Raw genomic sequence first — 17,226 nt, 5'->3', positions numbered from 1 at the left:
TGGGAAACTTTTTAGGTAACTATTCTACAGGATTTGCCTGTCTTTTGGTAGGTCCTTCTGTGGTCTGTAGTATCTTAATCTTTCTGATAATGTAAGATTAAATCGAAAGCCGAGAAACTGCAAGGTTGCTAACATCCATCCTCTGATGGCTAATAACCTGATTTCTGATGTAAATTTAGTTGCAGGAAGTTTACTGTGTTGTTGCTCAGTATGCTTTTGGTTGGTGTTTATGCTACACACTTATGGACAGCAATCCTGTAGTCTTTCAGCTTTTATTTTAATAAATTTAGAAGGTAAATTCTTACAGTTTCCTTAAATAAAGTTTTTTCACAATCTTCCTGTTTCCTGAAAAAGCCTTTTCTTAAATCAGTTTGTGGTGCTATTTCTTACATATGGACAATTTATTCCTGTTGATGTTTCAAGAGGATCTTGTTAAATTGAAGTAATAATTCACCATCTGAACAAAAAGATATTAATTCCTTTTTACTTGGGTTTTTCTTGTTGATGCCAATGGTGGACTGATAGAAAAAGAGAAGGAACTAGATCTATCACTTCCAACTGATAAGCCCCTAGTTTATAGCTGAAACCTCATTAGTCCCAACTATATGACTGCATTTCAGACTTTATTTCATCTGTCCTGTTACTTCAGTACTTGTAAGACCCGTGGTTTCTGAATCCTTTCCATTGATAGCAATTTCTGTGCTGGATGATATCAGTTTTTTGTGTTTGCAGTTTTTTATGTAATGAATGTTACGTTCCTTTTAAGAGTGTGGCTGAGCATATGAGAACATTGCTGTTTTCTCTGTCCTGGCTGCTGCACTGAGTCACGTGGAACTTTCTGGGGAGTGATGGTTGCTGTGTGCCTTGGGGAGCAATGGGAGCGTGTTTGGGGCTTTCCTTGAGGGTGGGATAGAGCAGGCAGAACAGATGTTAGGTATCAGCAGGCCCTCATGCTCCTGCAGCCCAGGCAGAGGGCTAGAGGAGTAGGAAGCAGAAGTACATCTCGGAGAAGATGGAGAAACCCACCTTTTTTTAAGGATTGAAGGGGTCTGTGTTTACTGCAAATTGGGAAGCTGTTGAGTTACTCGCTTGAGAGCATGCCTGAAAGAAATGATCCACCTTTCCTGACATGCATGATTGATATATTTAGAAGATACTGTTACCATATTCATGGCTTTTCAGAAATGCCCTCCATGTGTTTATCTCTAGCATGAGAACACAGAGCTCTTTCAAGAAGCAACAGTGGAATTTCCAGTACCTGTTTTTATCCTAAGCCTGTCTGGCCTAGAAGCTATGATCTTTATTTCCCTTTTTTCTTTGATAATTTTGTCACTGAGGATACATTTACAATATATACTTAATGCCCTTTTTTTGTTGTTGTTAATTCTTTCAATGCTGTCTGCAGCCTTTTCTATAAAGTCTTCTGTTGAATTGAGGTGCAGACTCTATAGATATGTCACACCTATAATTAAATAGGTTCCAGATTCTCTCCGTGACTATCTTTGTTTTCAGGGCTTGCTACTGAGTAAGAGAAAACTCAATTCTCTAAGTCCGCTGCAACTGGCAAATTAAAAGTCTGTTTAGGTTAGGGAATATAATTTCTATTTAAAATAACTTTGCCATCAAGAAAGAAGTTTATACCAACTGGTATCTCTGTGCCAGCACTAGTAATTTCATTACCATTGGCAATTGTAGAATTTCATGAAGTTGTTGGCAATTCAGTTTTTCATCAATTTAGAGAGGAAACTAGAAAGATCAGTTTCCATCGCCTTTGATTTTTTTGAATTTAAGGAAAAAAAGTAGTCTTCTAAATGAATCCAGGTCCTCCTTTTATTTTACCTAGGTGGGAAATATTCTTAGGTATTTTTAGATATTGTGCCACACAAGGAAATAAATACATGCTGTTAAATTAGAGTACAAAGTTTTGTTCTGAAATATCTCTGTAATGTACAGTTCAGTTCTGTCAGAAATAGTTACTTTGTGGTTTGTATCTTTTTTTTATGAGACATTACGTTCAGTTCTTTTATGATAACCTTTTTGACAACACTCTGGACTTCTCTTTCATGGCAAGTGCATACTTAAATTTCCCTTATGTCTCTGTCTCTGAAGACCATTGTTCACGTGCTTGTTGTTACAGGTTATTAACATGGGTAAAAAGGAGGCACAGAACTATTCAAGTATCTCTCCTTTTCTAGTATGCCCTCTCTCCTTTCTTCTCCTTTCCCCCCAAATCTTCCTTTAATTTTTGAGATTTCTGGAATTCCATTGTTGCAGAGCTGTGGATGGGACCCGTCCTGCAAAAGCATAGGGAAGGGCTGGGTTTGATTACAAACCCAGTATTTTCAGTTTGACCATGAGTGATTTGTAGGGCCAACTTGAAAGACAGAGAGATCCATTTTAGGGTGTTGACTTTTGAGGGGTCTTATCATAGATACAGGGATTTAAAATGAGCCTGAAGTTTTCAGAGTAGTATTTTGCTGCTGTGCAGCAGCTTAGAAAATTACCAGCTTTGGGGTTATGAATAGATAGATATCTATCTATCTTCCATTTTCATAGGTATATACATCTATAATATAATCTGTAGAAGCATATGATGCCATATTAGCATACTAATGCTAATAGCAGCCTATGTCCTTTATTTGACATGGTTGGTTAGTCTTTAGTTAAACTTCATGGAGGGTGGCTGAAATTTTACCATTCGTCATTAGATGCTATGAAGATACTTGCAATTCTGCAGGAAACATTTCCTTGATAAAACGGTTGGGAAGATGCATAGCAGGTGTATGCTGGGATTCCCTTCTTTATTCTTTTTCTGTTAAGACTTCAGCGATTGCTAGATGTTTTAAAGGTCAGAGCAGTCATTAAATCCAACTTGTAATTTGCATGCTGTCTTCTGGAACTTTTTCTTGAAGCCTGTAGCTGTCTACCTAGAATGTACAGCATTTATGTGCTTAGACGGGAGTCCAAAGTCCAAGAACTGATAGACAATAATGTAATGATGCTTTTCTAACAGATAGCAATGAGTCAGGAAATCTCTGACACATGAAGGAAACAATTTGATGCAAAAGTTAATGTGAACCACATTGCATCAGTGACTCTGCCTACAAATCAGTCTAACCTTTCAGTAAAGTGGATGGTTTCAAGAAAGTCATAAGTATGGCATCAAAGTCTCTGACTTGCCTAGAACTAGAACTGCTCAAAGCTGGAACAAAAGAATTGGGCATTAGTAGTTCTGGGATGGCAGGCCATTCAGAAGAGTCATTCTGGAATGTGAAGGTGAAAACTCTGGAAGCTTGTCCCTCTGCCTTTTAACAAGGTTACAGCTTGGCATTGCTTTCTCTTACTCCTTGAACATCAGGATGGATATGTATCTTTTTGGTGGTGCTTATAATACAGTTCTGAGGGCACTGATAATAATAGACTATAGTAACAGTTCTAGCATAAACAATGTTTCTGTTGGTCTGCTATGGTGATCCTTTCAATTTTTCATGATCTGATTGTGTCTTTTACCTGGTGGAAGCAAAAAAAGCTTCAGGTTCTGTACTTTTGAGGTTTTATGACCAAGCAAGAAGCAATAGGACAAGAGGAAATTGCACCTTGCACCAAGGGAGGTTTAGATTGGATATTAGGAAAAATTTCTTCAGTGAAAGGCTTGTCAAGCATTGGAACAGGCTGCCCAGGGAAGTGGTGGAATCACCATGCCTGGAGGCATTTAAAAGATGTGTAGATGTGGCACATAGGGACGTGTTTAGTGGTGGACTTGGCAGTGCTAGGTTACTGGTCCGAAGACCCATGATCTTAAGGGTCTTTTCCAACCTAAATGATTATAATCATAGCTAAATCACATAGCTAAATACCACTTTATTGTTAGTTCTGCCTATGAAAAGAAATAATTTGAAACTGTAATCTTGTCAAAAGGCAGGAATTACTGATGTTGCTGCCACAGAAGTTTTCCATTAGGCAAAATACAGTTTTATACCAAACTTGTATTGGCAAAATATGTATGCTAATTTTTTATGTATGCTAATTATGTTTGTTCTCTTTGTTACCCATGTTACTGATCATCCCAATACAGCATTTTTTTTCAAAGACATTTTCAAGTTTTTATCTGACTTGGCTGTCTGTAATTTCTGATATTTTTCAGACAGGAAAATGCTCTGGAATTTCCATTTTGGGTTCTAAGGACATCCCAGAGTCTTAATCCCATTGCTTTAGAAATTAACTTTAAAAAAAAACAAAACCCTGACTTAGGGTTCCCCTTCTGAGAGCCCAGACAGAACTAGTCTCTTTCCAGGACCTTTATTATATACCTTTCTGAAAGGTTGATAAATAAATTTCCTTGGACTCCTCTAACTGAAGTGATTTTCAAGCTAAGGAGATATTGTAGATTTTGTTGGCCTTCCTGTAAATCAAATAATTTTGCTATCAAGATGTCCTGCCTTCTGTCTTAGAACAGGAAGGTTTTCTTACTTCCTTACTCACTTCCTCTTTCTGAAACTGGATGCTTTCTGCAGAGGCTGAATCTTTACTTCTCCACCAGTCCTACAGTGTAAGAATCCTCTTGTTTAGTGATGTTGAAATTTGGTTTTAACGTCCCTAATTAAGAAATCATTCAGCAATATTGTGCTTTCTTGTCCTTTTCTGTAAAGTGAAGTATGTCCAAAAGTTGGAGGCAAGGCTTGATTGCTGTTACTAGCAGAGTGGCTGTGATTAAGACCTTTATTGGCAGACCATCCTTAAATCATTTAAAGATACAATCCATCTTAAAGCTCAGACTGTATTTTCTGAACTCATTTCAGTGTTAGTTAAACCAAGAGGTTAGATTGCTTTCTCTCTTTGTTTGCTTGAAATTGGATACTATGTCAGTAGAAACAAGTCCTGGGGTAAGTGCGTATTGAACTTGGTTTTGTCATTCCACACTGACAGGATAAGATTATTTAGGAAAAAATCAGTTTGCATCTATTTTTGGTCTAATCCCAGAAGTTACGTATTTCGAGATAAAAAAATTTCCCATGGGATAGCTGACTCTAAGGATATGTCATGCAGTAACTTTAAACAAAATTTAGAAATGGCCTGCAGTGCTCAACTTTCATGTCTCCCTCTGATAAAAGTTTAACAAATGAGATTTCAGTGCTGCCACAACCTCATATAATTTCAGCCTCATGGTCTCTTGTAGAGTCAAAATCTTTCAGTCTGTGTTTAGTGGACGTGCTCTTAAGTCCTCCTTCTATGTATCATGCTTCCTGAAGTCACCACAGTGAGAGTAGCCTGTACATGTATAGACACTAAGCTGAACATGAGCCAGCAGAGCGCTTCTGTGGCAGAGGCAGCAAGTGGCATCCTAGGCTGCATTAGACAAAGTATCAGCAGGTTGAAGGAGGTGATCCTTACTTTCTACTCAGCAATGGTGATGCCACAACGGAGTGCTGGGTCCAGTTCTGATCTCCTCAGTAGAAGAGAGATGTGGACATACTGGAGAGGGCATACAGCAAAGGGCTACTAAGAAGATTAAGGTACTGAAAGATACGAGGAAAGGCTGAGAGACATGGGACTCTTCCACCTGGAGAAGGGAAGGCTCGGGGATCTCATCAATGTATGTAAACGCCTGAAGGTACAGTGCAAAGAAGAGGGAGCCAGGCTCTTTAACTGGCACAGAACGAAACGGAGGAGGTTCCCTCTGAACATCAGGAAACACTTTTTTACTGTGAAGGTGACTGAACGCTAGCATAGGCTACTCGGGGAGGTGGAGAGTCTCCAACCTTGGAGATATTCAAAAGGCTTCTGGACATGGTTGTGGGCAACTGGCTCTAGGTGACTATGTTTCAGCAGGGGGCTGGACCAGATGACTTCCAGAGGTCCCTTCCAAACTCAACCATTATGTGATTCTTTATACTAAAGGGTTTTGTGTATGTATTTTTTTAAACCTCTTGACACGTTTTTGGTGTGTGTTGTCTGTGTGTGCATTCTCAATTTTCCTTCAGAGTCCTTAGCTTCAATGTCTACATTTGGAGTATCTGAAGGAAAAAATGACTTTCACTTTATATAAAACTGTGGGAGCTACACATGTAAAAGACAGATATTGAAATGTGTTTCCACTTAGGCTTTCAAGATTTTGAACTTCCACTAGCATTATTTGGTGGCTCCTAGTTCTTGAATCGAAAGAGTCAGAGGTCCCTATCCACTTTATCTTTAGCAATCATTAATTTGGGCGGAACACTGTGCCCAGTTGCCTTAAGCCCCCTTTTCACTACGCTAGATAGTCCTAGTCTTTTTTGTAGTTTTTCATATTAAATGCATTCTGCATTTCTAGTTCATCTTGCTACAAAAGTTACAGTGTCTCCTTTTGAGAGCAGGGCATGAGCACTGAACACAATATACAAGGTGCAGGCAAACCTCAAATGGACCATGTGGGTTTTTTCTCTTTATTTTCCGATAATTTTTAACTTTGGAATTGTTTTTGGGTTTTTTTGACAAAGTTGATGTCTTTGTGGAGCTGTCTGGTATAGTAAACTCAGTATGTATGAAGTGAGGATTGTTTTTCTTTTGTGGATTAAGTTACATAATTTATCTCCTATAAATGTCACGTTTCATGTCTGTTTCCTCAAACCTTTATTTATTAAAACAAAAACAAAGAAAAAAAAGTTGGTTTCACATTTTTCATCCTCCTGTCTTTAGCGGGTACAATAGAAGTTTAAGTGAAATGTTAAATGCTACCATTAGTATGGTAACTCTTTGTTTTAAATTCAACACATTAAGTTATTACTAAATTTTGTTCATTTTACAGGAGAATATTAAAAAGTGAGCCACCTTATCCACAAGAAATGAGTGCACTGTCTAAGGATATAATTCAGCGTCTTTTGATGAAAGACCCCAAGAAGAGGCTAGGTTGTGGTCCCACTGATGCTGATGAAATCAAACAGCATCCCTTTTTCCAGGTAAAACAAACAATAAAATTCCTCTGATACCACTTCCTCTGTGTTAGTGCCTTTGTAATCCAAGTCTAAAGAAATTCTGTTGGTTTGTTAACAGAATAGCTTAGAGGCTTGTTAATTGCATTAATAATTTCATTGAAATTGCTGAAAATACTCACATGCTTATATGTATATGGATTTTGTGTGTACATTACAGGAAGGGCATGGGAGATAATTAATGTATTCTGTTTCTAACAGTTACTGGAAGCAGCTAAAAGACACTACATAAACCAGAAGGTTTAGGTGGAAAACACTTAAATTGTATGTTGATGGGCTTTTTTGAAAAGACAGTTTGCTACTGTCATTACCAATTTTCAAATTTTACTATTAAAATTCACCTTTAGTGATAAATGCTTCTTCTGTATTTACCTTTGCCTAATGAAATCTTTAGTCTTGTTTAGTAGATTTTAATTCTGTTCACATTTCAGTATATTACCATTTAGTTTCAAAAAATTACAAAGATCGGATTTGCATACATTTGTACTGTTCCATCCATTGAGGTTGAAATTGTTTGTGTGCTTTCTTTGAAAAAACTTAAGTGTGTATTGCTGGTGCTTCTGAAGTTAAATGCATTTTTTATATAACATTTAATATATATTTATATAATTTTAAATTAAATTTGTATAATCCATATATTTTATATTTCTATAAAATCATAGATTTATATAGAGAACTTTTATAATAAATATATTTTCTGTGTGAGATTAATTTAAAATATAATTTATAACAGATTATATACATATGTAAATTTCAAGTTGGTAGTATAAACTAAACGTTACAAATATTTTCAATGTAATTGTTGTAACATTCAGCATGGGCAATATCTTGGCTTTTTAACTCCTGAATTTCTTCTTCTTATAAGAGAGTCTGACAAAGTAGACTTAAACCTCCTCATACACTTTCTAATCTTGACTTAATTTCGAGTTTCACTCCTTTACAGTAATAAGGCCCTTTTCTCATAACTGCTCTATCTACGCATCATACTTCTAGCCATACATTTAAGAAAGAATCCAGAGGGTGTTATGCTCTCAGGGCTCTGGAAGCTGAGATTAGTAATTAGGCATATAAATCAGCTATGAAAAGCTGAAGATACTGCATGCATGCACTATGGCTTACAAAAATATAGATGATGTTTCCTCTGAAACAGAGGAAAAAAATTAAGGGCTGTCATGCTAATTGTTTAATTTACCTCCACTGTTAAGTTTCTTTGTGTTTAATTGGGTTCTGTCAACTTACAAATAAGTATGATACTTCTTGCCTTTACCTAAGCAAACGAATAGGGCACAATTTTAGTGCTTTTCATCTGCCCATGGAAAAAAGCAAATGGAGTCAGGAGATTTGTTTCTGGACAAGTCTCCCTTTGCAGTATGTGTTTCTGTTAAATTTTCATTTGAATCAAATTTATTTTCCTGTTTTTGGTTTAGAATATAAATTGGGATGATTTAGCTGCAAAAAAAGTATCAGCTCCTTTTAAACCAGTAATCAGAGATGAGTTGGATGTCAGTAATTTTGCAGAAGAGTTTACAGAAATGGATCCGACATATTCTCCTGCAGCAACCCCGCAGACTTCAGAAAGAATATTTCAGGTATTTTAAGATCTCAGATTGATTTTTAAAAAATCATTTATTGAACAATTCCACGTGTTTAGCTAGCTTTTTTTCTTCCTGCCTTCTAAATTATTGGGAACGAACTATGTAATTCCCATCCCAGTTCCCAGGGCTGTTTGTTTAGGAATTGCAAATTGAGAAAGGTGGAAACAATCCTACCACATGCATAAAATGTCTCCATTCCCAGCTGAATGTCCTACCTGCTTTATTGATTCTTCACATCTTGTGAGTCTTGTCACCTTGACTCCATCAGCCTAGGCTACCACCTTTGACAACAGCAATGTAGTTTGCTGGTGTCCACATTATGATCTAGTTGAGGTATTCATCTGGGAAGTGGGAGCTAACTGCAGAGTTGAAAGTAGGTCTTCCATGTTGTGTAGGAGTGCTCTAATTACTAGACTACTCTATACAAATCAGTAGCAAATCTTTCCTTATCTTCTTCTTCATGGTATTAAAGAATGATCCCTTCTTGCACTGCACAGTCTGGATGTCAAATGGGCAGAAACAGCTCACGCGCAGCCAGCTTGGTACCAAAGCTGCAGAGGTGAACGGCAGTTCACATGGCGTTCTCTCCTCCCCCTCTTTGTGCTTTGTTGTTTTTTTATTGCCTGTTTTTGAGCACCTTAGCATACAGGAATATAGCAGGGTATTTTAGAAGTTGTTAGATTTATAGTGACTGTAGCAAGCGATTTATGCATGTTATAATATGATCTGATTCATCCTGCAGTGGTAGTCACAGCTGTTCTTGTTACAATACTCAAACTCGGTGCATCATTAATATGAAGCTTATTTTGTTTTGCCGTTTAAAATGATTTGATGCTTACATCACAACATAAAAAATATTTCATGCTTTAACTAAAAGATGTTCTGAGAAGCTAGCTAGTTTGAAGTATGAGCCTTTATCACTATTGCAAAACAATTGAAGCTGAGCCAGAGTTTTAGCATTATTTACCAGAATTTTTTGTTTTATCTATAATATGGAGAATCATATAACTAATTCCAGGAAGATACCTGTTCGCATTGAACAGAGTAATATGTACCTATCAATGAGCCAGTTACCATTTCTGTGTTATGTTGAGAAAATTCTGATCTCTGATTTTTTTTTTTTCTGAAACTTCTTATGTTGTGTATGGTAACTTGTGTGTGACAATTTTAAGCCATGCCCTTTTCTGATGTCTTAATTTCATAGGGATATTCTTTCGTTGCACCTTCTATTTTATTTAAACGCAATGCAGCTACAGTAGATCCTCTTCAGTTTTATATGGGGGATGAGCGGCCTGGAACTACAACTATTGCCAGAAGTGCTATGATGAAGGTAATAATAATATCAAGTGCTGAATTAGTTTAGTTAACTTGGAACTGCATATAACTTTCAAAACAACAATCACAGGCTAGGCTACAGTTACAAAATAGTCATTAATCATTTATCTCTTCTCTGTCGTGGCTCCTCAGATGATCCAAGCATATAATTTGCATGTGGTACTATTTAGAAGTGGTTGAAGTTTAATCTGAAAAATGAGATGGTTGTCTATTTTTCCAGAAGACTGAAGTGTAATAGTAATTTGACTCCTCCTATGATGTATTTGCCCAAAAGTATGTATAGTTGTGTGAAGCCTTTTAAGAACACATGCTATTGTGATGTCTTCAAATGAGCACATAGTTTTGTGGATAAATGTATGTAGAGCCATCTCTGATCCTGTTTGTCTGAATATTTTGTATCTTAAGCTATTGTAGTAGTAATTATTTATTTAGTGATTATGTTTGTTTAATGTAACATAAGATCTACTCTTTGATAGAATAAAGTTTATGCATTTTATTAAATAGAAGTTAAGATTTTATTTTATCAAAAAGAGAGCTCTTTTACAATTTTAAATATAGATGAAAAATTCTCACAAAACTTTACTCTTTGTCTTTGACTGTGTATACTAAAAGTATTCTGCAGAACTAAATACAGACAGTTTCCTAACAGGACTCTCCATTTTATCATCATTATGAACTGGATCTGAAAGAGAAACCATTGGGAGAAGGAAGTTTTTCCATTTGTCGAAAATGCTTACACAAGAAAACTAGCCAAGAGTATGCAGTAAAAATTATTAGCAAAAGGTATAAATATTCTATAAGACAATAAAAATATTTTCTTTGCTTACTGTCACCCATGGATTAGAATAATGTTCGCTACATTTTTGGAAGTGGAAAAATAACTTTAAAATTATTTCCTATTTGAAGAATCTACAGAAACTTGTAGTAACCTTATGACCTTTAAAAGATTCCGAGAGACTTTGAAACAGAATATTATTATTGTTGGGGAGGACACAAGAAGAAACCTAAAGCAGACTTTCCTGGTTCCTAGTTGTATTCTACCCTAATTTCCCCTGATTTTGCTTGTAACCAGAGTAAAGTGTAAGTAAGGTCTATCTTCAGACCTAAGTGAAGTGGATGTACACTTAGGCTAGCTCCCTTTCCTAAGCAGCCCAACTGATTGCCTAGAAGGATCTGTAGTGTGGGTTGCCTTAGATCTAATTAATTGTGTGTGTGTGCGCAAAATGGAATTAATTATGGAGTTGTAAGTGGCATATTGTTTCCTGGGTGTTCTGAAGAGAACACCACAATGGAGGCAGCTGACTTGTTTTGTATATGAAGACTGTCAGGTCCTCTGGCAGAACAGATACCACTGCCAGTTTCTGCCTGGAGAAAAATAGAGAGAAGGGATTCTTTGAGGGGTGGGTGGATTTTTACCTTCATTTTGCAGTGTTCATTAATATGTATGTCCCTAGTGTGTTGCAGAATGCTGGCAGGAAAGGGAAAGAAAAGTGTAAATGTTCTGCTATCAGAATGATAGTTCACAGTGATCTCTTCTCCAAGACGTTTGGCTGTACCTCTGCTTTTCCAGACTGTAGAAGTAACTGTCCACCATACTTAAGTGTTTCATCACATGCTTTTTGGATAAGCTAAGTTCAAGAATAAGACACCTAAATATAGGTGTCTGAGTTTTCCAAGGTCTGCTATGATTAATAGCACCTACTCAAAACTATTAGTGGAGCCTATAGAGAGGCCTGAATGGCCAGGCACTAGCAGTGGGATTCAGTAACTTAAACATAGGCATCTACGTAGTGCCATTTTAGCATCTGTTGGTGTCCTCTCTGTCCTCCAGTTTCCATCAGTCTTGTGACTGCTACCTTTATGTAGATGTCTTCATGGCTGATGTCTTCCAGGCTCTCCTATGCTTAGGCCACTGAATCCTTCTCTAGGTATGTATTTTACAGTGAACTAGTTCACCCTGTAAGATTTATTAACTAGAATTTCACTTGTTATAGTGAGACCTTAGACAAGTAGTGTGCAGTAGATACCTACATGGAGTATTTTAACCTGGAAATCTCTGCCTTGTGTTTACATTCATATTTTTTTTCATGGTGCATGCAGAGCTGAAGATCAGTATTCCCATCTCATCTTAAGCTGATGGATTTTTTTGTTTGTTTGTTTCTGGATCATTCAGCAAACTAGTATTGACTTTTCCCATAGAATTAAATTTACAGGAATTACGTCCCTACATGTAATTATTCATAGGTTCCTTTGTTCTTTTTCTTCATCTTGGTGGACCAGGCTAAATGAAGGTAAGAAGTGGTCTGTGTACAGAGATTATTTTTTTTAGGATTGCAGGTTGTCAGCAGACTCAGAGCATGTTTATGTAGTACTTAGAGATAGCAGTAAACCCACACTCTGAATGGTTGGACACAAACCAGCCTTGAATAAAACACTGTTAAAACTGTAAATAATACTGCTCTGAGGACCACACTCATAAAAGGAAAAGTGTAATAGGTTTCTAGTAACTTCTTTGCCTCAAAGTCAGGAAGTCCTTCACTCTTATCCATCAAAGGTGCCAGAAAAGCGAATCCTACATCTAGGCAAACCTTTTCATGATAATTATGGTAAAAGCTCAGATCAAGAATTCCTCTGTGGTCTTGCTTTGCTAGTAGTGCTGGACCTGCCTCCATCCAACAATCTGAGATTTATCTATGTGTCTGAAGGCCAGGGAAACAGTGGGGTCCTGTAAAGTTACTGTTTTAGAGCTTCCCAGTTGCTTTTCATGATACTGTCTGTTTAAAATCTGAGATGGTAATTGTTTACAGAGGGGAAATACTCAGAATAAGTGCACACACAAATTTCAAAGGTTTATGTTCATGATCCTGATCCTTGTTCATCTGTTGCCTAGGTTCACCTTCTGATAGTAGTTTAGGGGGGAAAGACTATCCAAGTCAGATTTTTTTAATTTCTTGAGGACCTGAAATCACTTTCAGTGTAAACGATACATTGGCAGAGATGCAGGTGGGACAGCTTAGTTACCCTTTGATTATATGAAGCATGCAGAAAACCAGAATTCTCTTACAGAAAAATCTGGTCCTGGTCCTAATGGGGGGTGAATTAAGAATACATGTGGTGAGAGAACTTCTGTCTGTGTTATCCATAAGGCCATTCTCTGAATTGGTACAGGATTATCCTTTCTTAGAGAGAGTTTTGGCAAAAATTTTCAGGCATTATTTGCCCAAAATAGATCATCATATGTATTTTATAGAAAAGAAAACATACTGCTCTTTTCCCATTCACGGAGTTTTTATAATGTTCACCATGTTTACTTTTTTGGCTATAGATTTCAGTTCTCAAAAGAGAATTTGTGTGATTATTTTTGCTACAGAGCTAGTCTCTTCTTATCTCTTCCATTTCAGATTTTTACAGTGGCCTATTCAGGGGTTCATTTTTATAACACATGTCATATATAGATGATGTTACTTTTTTTTTTTTCTCTAGTAGGGACTCATAGTTTCCATACACTTTTGGAAGTACTTATCTCCTATAAGAATGGAAAAGGATTGGGCCAATAATTTGACTTTTAAAGAAAGCTGAGCTAACCAATATCTGTAGGAACAGAGGTGAAGTCAAATTGCCCTGGACTAAGGGAAAGGTTTAATTTAGATAGAAACTATTCTATAATGTAATTTCAGCTTTTGCTGTAGCAAGTTGCAGTTGCATCAAAAACATTGTTTGATTTGGGTGTGGTTTTTAATTGTCCTGACTTGCAGGGTTTTGTGGAGAGTTTTGTTCAGCTTTGAATATGCTTTTAATTGTATTTAGAAGGTTGTAATATTAAACAAATCTGGATTGCAAGCAATTAAAAAAGACAGGTGTAACACTTTGAATGTGCAGTTTGCTCAGTAAAATTGGTACCAAATGACTGCTTAATTTTTCCAGAATGGAAGCCAACACCCAGAGGGAAATAACAGCTCTGAAACTCTGCGAAGGACACCCGAATGTAGTGAAGTTACATGAAGTTTATCATGACCAGGTATTTTGAAGAAACTATAATCAGCACTTGCCAAGCACATTGCCACATTTTCCCAAAAAGCTTTTAGGAGTTAACCTAACTAGAGGCAACCTTTTTCCTAGGGCTTTTGTCTAGTCAGTGTAAAATATGAAGTAGAAGTTCTGCGTTCAAGAGAACTTGCTGTTACTCTAGCAAATCAAAAAAATATTTAGAAGAATGAGAGTCCTGGGTTCTGGTTCTGTCCTTGGTCTACTTTGTTAATCATCGTACAATATTTTGATGGCCCAGTTTATCTATGATACTGAGGTTATTTAATCACCTTTCCTTGGGTTTGTCATGAACCTTAAATTAATATTTGGGAAATAATTTGGAAATAATGCATGTGAAGATTACATACCTAGCATTTTTTTCTTACATATTAGTAACTTCGTGGTGATAACAAAGTAGCTTACTAAATTACCAAATGTGAAATTACAGCCTCTGTTTGAAAATATATCACAATCAGATTTAGGGTTTATTTAGAGACCTTAGCTGTCTTTTTCCTTAGTGTATGCAAGCTCCATAGCATGTAATGTAATAAGCCATAATTTGATCTAACTTGGAAGCTGGTCCTGGCTTGAGCAAGGGGTTTGGACCAGATGTCCTGCAGAGGTCCCTTCCAACCTGAACTACTCTGTGATTCTAGTCGATAATTTTGTAATAGAACATGGGCTCTCTTGCCTCCCCATGTATCCAAGTCTATCCCCATCATGCTGTTTATACAAGGACCAGCAGAATGTTCATGTGGACCACTTCTAAAATGAGCTGAGAGGATGAAAAATCTGTGCTGTAATCTTTAATTAGGATGTCCTTTTTTTTTGCATTTATGTACATGTGTGTAGAACAAGACACTTTTCACTTTCCTTAGCATAAAATGACTATACTCAGGAATATCTAAAAAAAAATGTTCTTCAGATAGCTCTACAGCTGAATAGGCTATTCTCAACCAGCCAAACCATTTATTTTTAGTTGCTCCTGGAGCTCCCAGATATTTTCTTCCAGATTACTCATACATAATTTTCTAAACACCAAAACTGATCAAAATTTTCTAGTTTTGTCATTTCTGCAGTTTGTCTTAAAGACAGTCCAATTTCTAGTTTGCTCTGATATCAATCTAATCAAATTCTGTATTAATACTCCAACCATAGATTATTGGGTTGCAGTCTCTTTTGGTGAGCCACAAGTTGTTTTCTAGCAGAGAAAAGTCTCTTCAGCCTTTTCTGCTTTTCTGTCAGCTATTCCTAAGACAAAGAAAATTTGCAGGAGAGGGTATCTTACAGGCACTACTAGCAATGTGAGTAATGGACACTTTGCTTGTTCTGAGAAGTGTTACCACTTTCTGTCCACATAGTTCTGCTTCTGTTCCTTTATAGCTAAATACTGTGCACCTTCTGTTCCTGACTGTTTCTTTGAAATTTATTTTTTGACCAATTCCCAGAGCTTTTTTTCTTCACGTGCAAATATTACTATTGGTACTGTCATTTAGGGGAAGGAAACAGTAGAAGCCATCACATGCCTGCAACCATTGCCTTTTTGAGAATGCTAACATTGCTTTTCTGTCCTGAAAAGTCTGAAGTTTCTTTAATGGCAAGACATTTGAATTGCAGTTGATTGTGTACTAATGTTGTCTTATAATCAAGGAAGTCACTGCTTATTGATTGTCTTGGGAAAAAACAACCGTCTGAACAGCCATTGGTTTTTAATAAAAAGATACTTTTTAATGTTTGGGAAGGTGTCTGTTGTGATTCTAATGATAGAGTAGCTTTGTTTACTACTCTGTAGGGGATGAAATCAGAAGAAATTCTAGATAATCTTTGATTTCACAGTAAAGTTTCGGGGTCCTTTTAAAGGATTTGATAATGTAAAATGGCTAACTCCTTGTGCATATTAATAAAAACATATCCTTACATCAGAACAGGCTTAAAAAGCAAAAGTCTAGCTTTTAAAAACACCTTTATTTGTTAGCCTAAAGAGAAAGGCTTTTCATCTCCCCACAGATTTATCCACTTACATGATGGCATTGCGGTTTTGTAAATAAATATGGATGGACATGGGGAAGACATCAACATTCTTCAGTACCACTGAGGTTGATGGGGAAAAATGCCATCTCAGATGACAATTTGGTGCTTCTTACTGGCCTTCTGTATTGCTATGAGCAGCAGTTTTATTTCTTCAGACTTTGAGAACCTGCTGGAATAGCCCCTAGTTCCTGAATGAATGTTGTTTGTAATATTAAATTTCTAACATTCCACATTTTTCTTTATTGTTGCAGCTTCACACGTTTCTCGTAATGGAATTGCTGAAGGGAGGGGAATTGCTTGAACGTATTCAGAAAAAGAAACATTTCAGTGAGACTGAAGCCAGTCATATTATGCGCAGACTTGTTTCAGCAGTGAGCCATATGCATGATGTAGGAGTAGTCCATAGAGATCTGAAACCTGAGGTATAGTAACTTGCTTGTATGTGTTCAGACATTAAGTTATTAAATATCTGGAATGTGACATATTTCTGTTCCTCCAGCTTTTATTACAGATTTTTCTACTTCTATATGTTTAATAAAATGTTATCGCTCTTACTTAGCAAATTCTGTAGATATTTTTCTGTTCGTATGGAAAAGTAACTGTTAGTAAAAATTTTTAATTTTGTAAGCAATTTACACTGTAACTTGTTCTTTGCCTATTTGGGACAGTTTTTACTAGTGATAAGTATGTATTCTTTGTATGAAACAGTTCAAAAGCAGAGCTAGGTTGCTTGGATGCTTTGTCTATACATTCCACCTTCTGTGTGATATGAATTCCCTCAGTTAGGGCTTCCTTTGGAGTTAGCTACAACACCCTTGTACTGTCTTCTGTCCCAGTTAAACACAAAATGAATGCAACTAATGCAGCCAACTAGTAAAGGTGTGTGATTTGAGTTCAGTGAGTTTAGTAGTTTCCCAAAAATAGATATTTTTTCAATAATTACATGCTCCAATATTTTTTATTGTGTAGCAACGTCTTGCCTTCCAGACAGTTCAGTTTACAGTGGCAAGGTTGACCGCTGGCTTTATTCTGCTTCCTGAAGCCAATATTTGCTCCTTTTTCTTTGCCAGCAATGGGCTTGGATACGTGTTAGTTTTCTTTAGCCCAATAACAGTGTAGATTGATGTTATTTCATCCAGTGAGGGTGTTACATTGTATTGGTGATTATAGTCTTTGTACCTCAGGAAATAGCTACTCCTTTTGTATCTGGAGTTTGAAATGATCCACCATTCCTACTGATGTTTCATCCTTTTGTGACATACTTTCTGGTA

At 36.6% G+C, this 17,226-nt stretch overlaps 1 protein-coding gene across 5 annotated transcripts in view; it reads left to right on the top strand.

Moving 5' to 3' along the window:
- The window catches only part of RPS6KA5 (ribosomal protein S6 kinase A5), an 81,736-nt gene that overhangs the window by 53,879 nt on the left and 10,631 nt on the right, over positions 1-17,226 (top strand). For all 5 annotated transcript variants that reach the window (XM_056345541.1, XM_056345544.1, XM_056345542.1 and 2 more), the window contains 6 exons: positions 6,785-6,935; positions 8,396-8,557; positions 9,768-9,893; positions 10,548-10,681; positions 13,823-13,916; positions 16,207-16,377. In XM_056345541.1, the coding sequence (XP_056201516.1) occupies positions 6,785-6,935; positions 8,396-8,557; positions 9,768-9,893; positions 10,548-10,681; positions 13,823-13,916; positions 16,207-16,377 (838 nt within the window). The remainder of the gene's footprint in view (positions 1-6,784; positions 6,936-8,395; positions 8,558-9,767; positions 9,894-10,547; positions 10,682-13,822; positions 13,917-16,206; positions 16,378-17,226) is intronic.

The sequence above is a fragment of the Falco biarmicus genome, chromosome 7 (assembly GCF_023638135.1).
Source record: "Falco biarmicus isolate bFalBia1 chromosome 7, bFalBia1.pri, whole genome shotgun sequence".
Classification (NCBI taxonomy): domain Eukaryota; kingdom Metazoa; phylum Chordata; class Aves; order Falconiformes; family Falconidae; genus Falco; species Falco biarmicus.
Note: the sequence above shows the minus strand (reverse complement) of the source record. Positions and strands in the feature narration are given on the sequence as shown.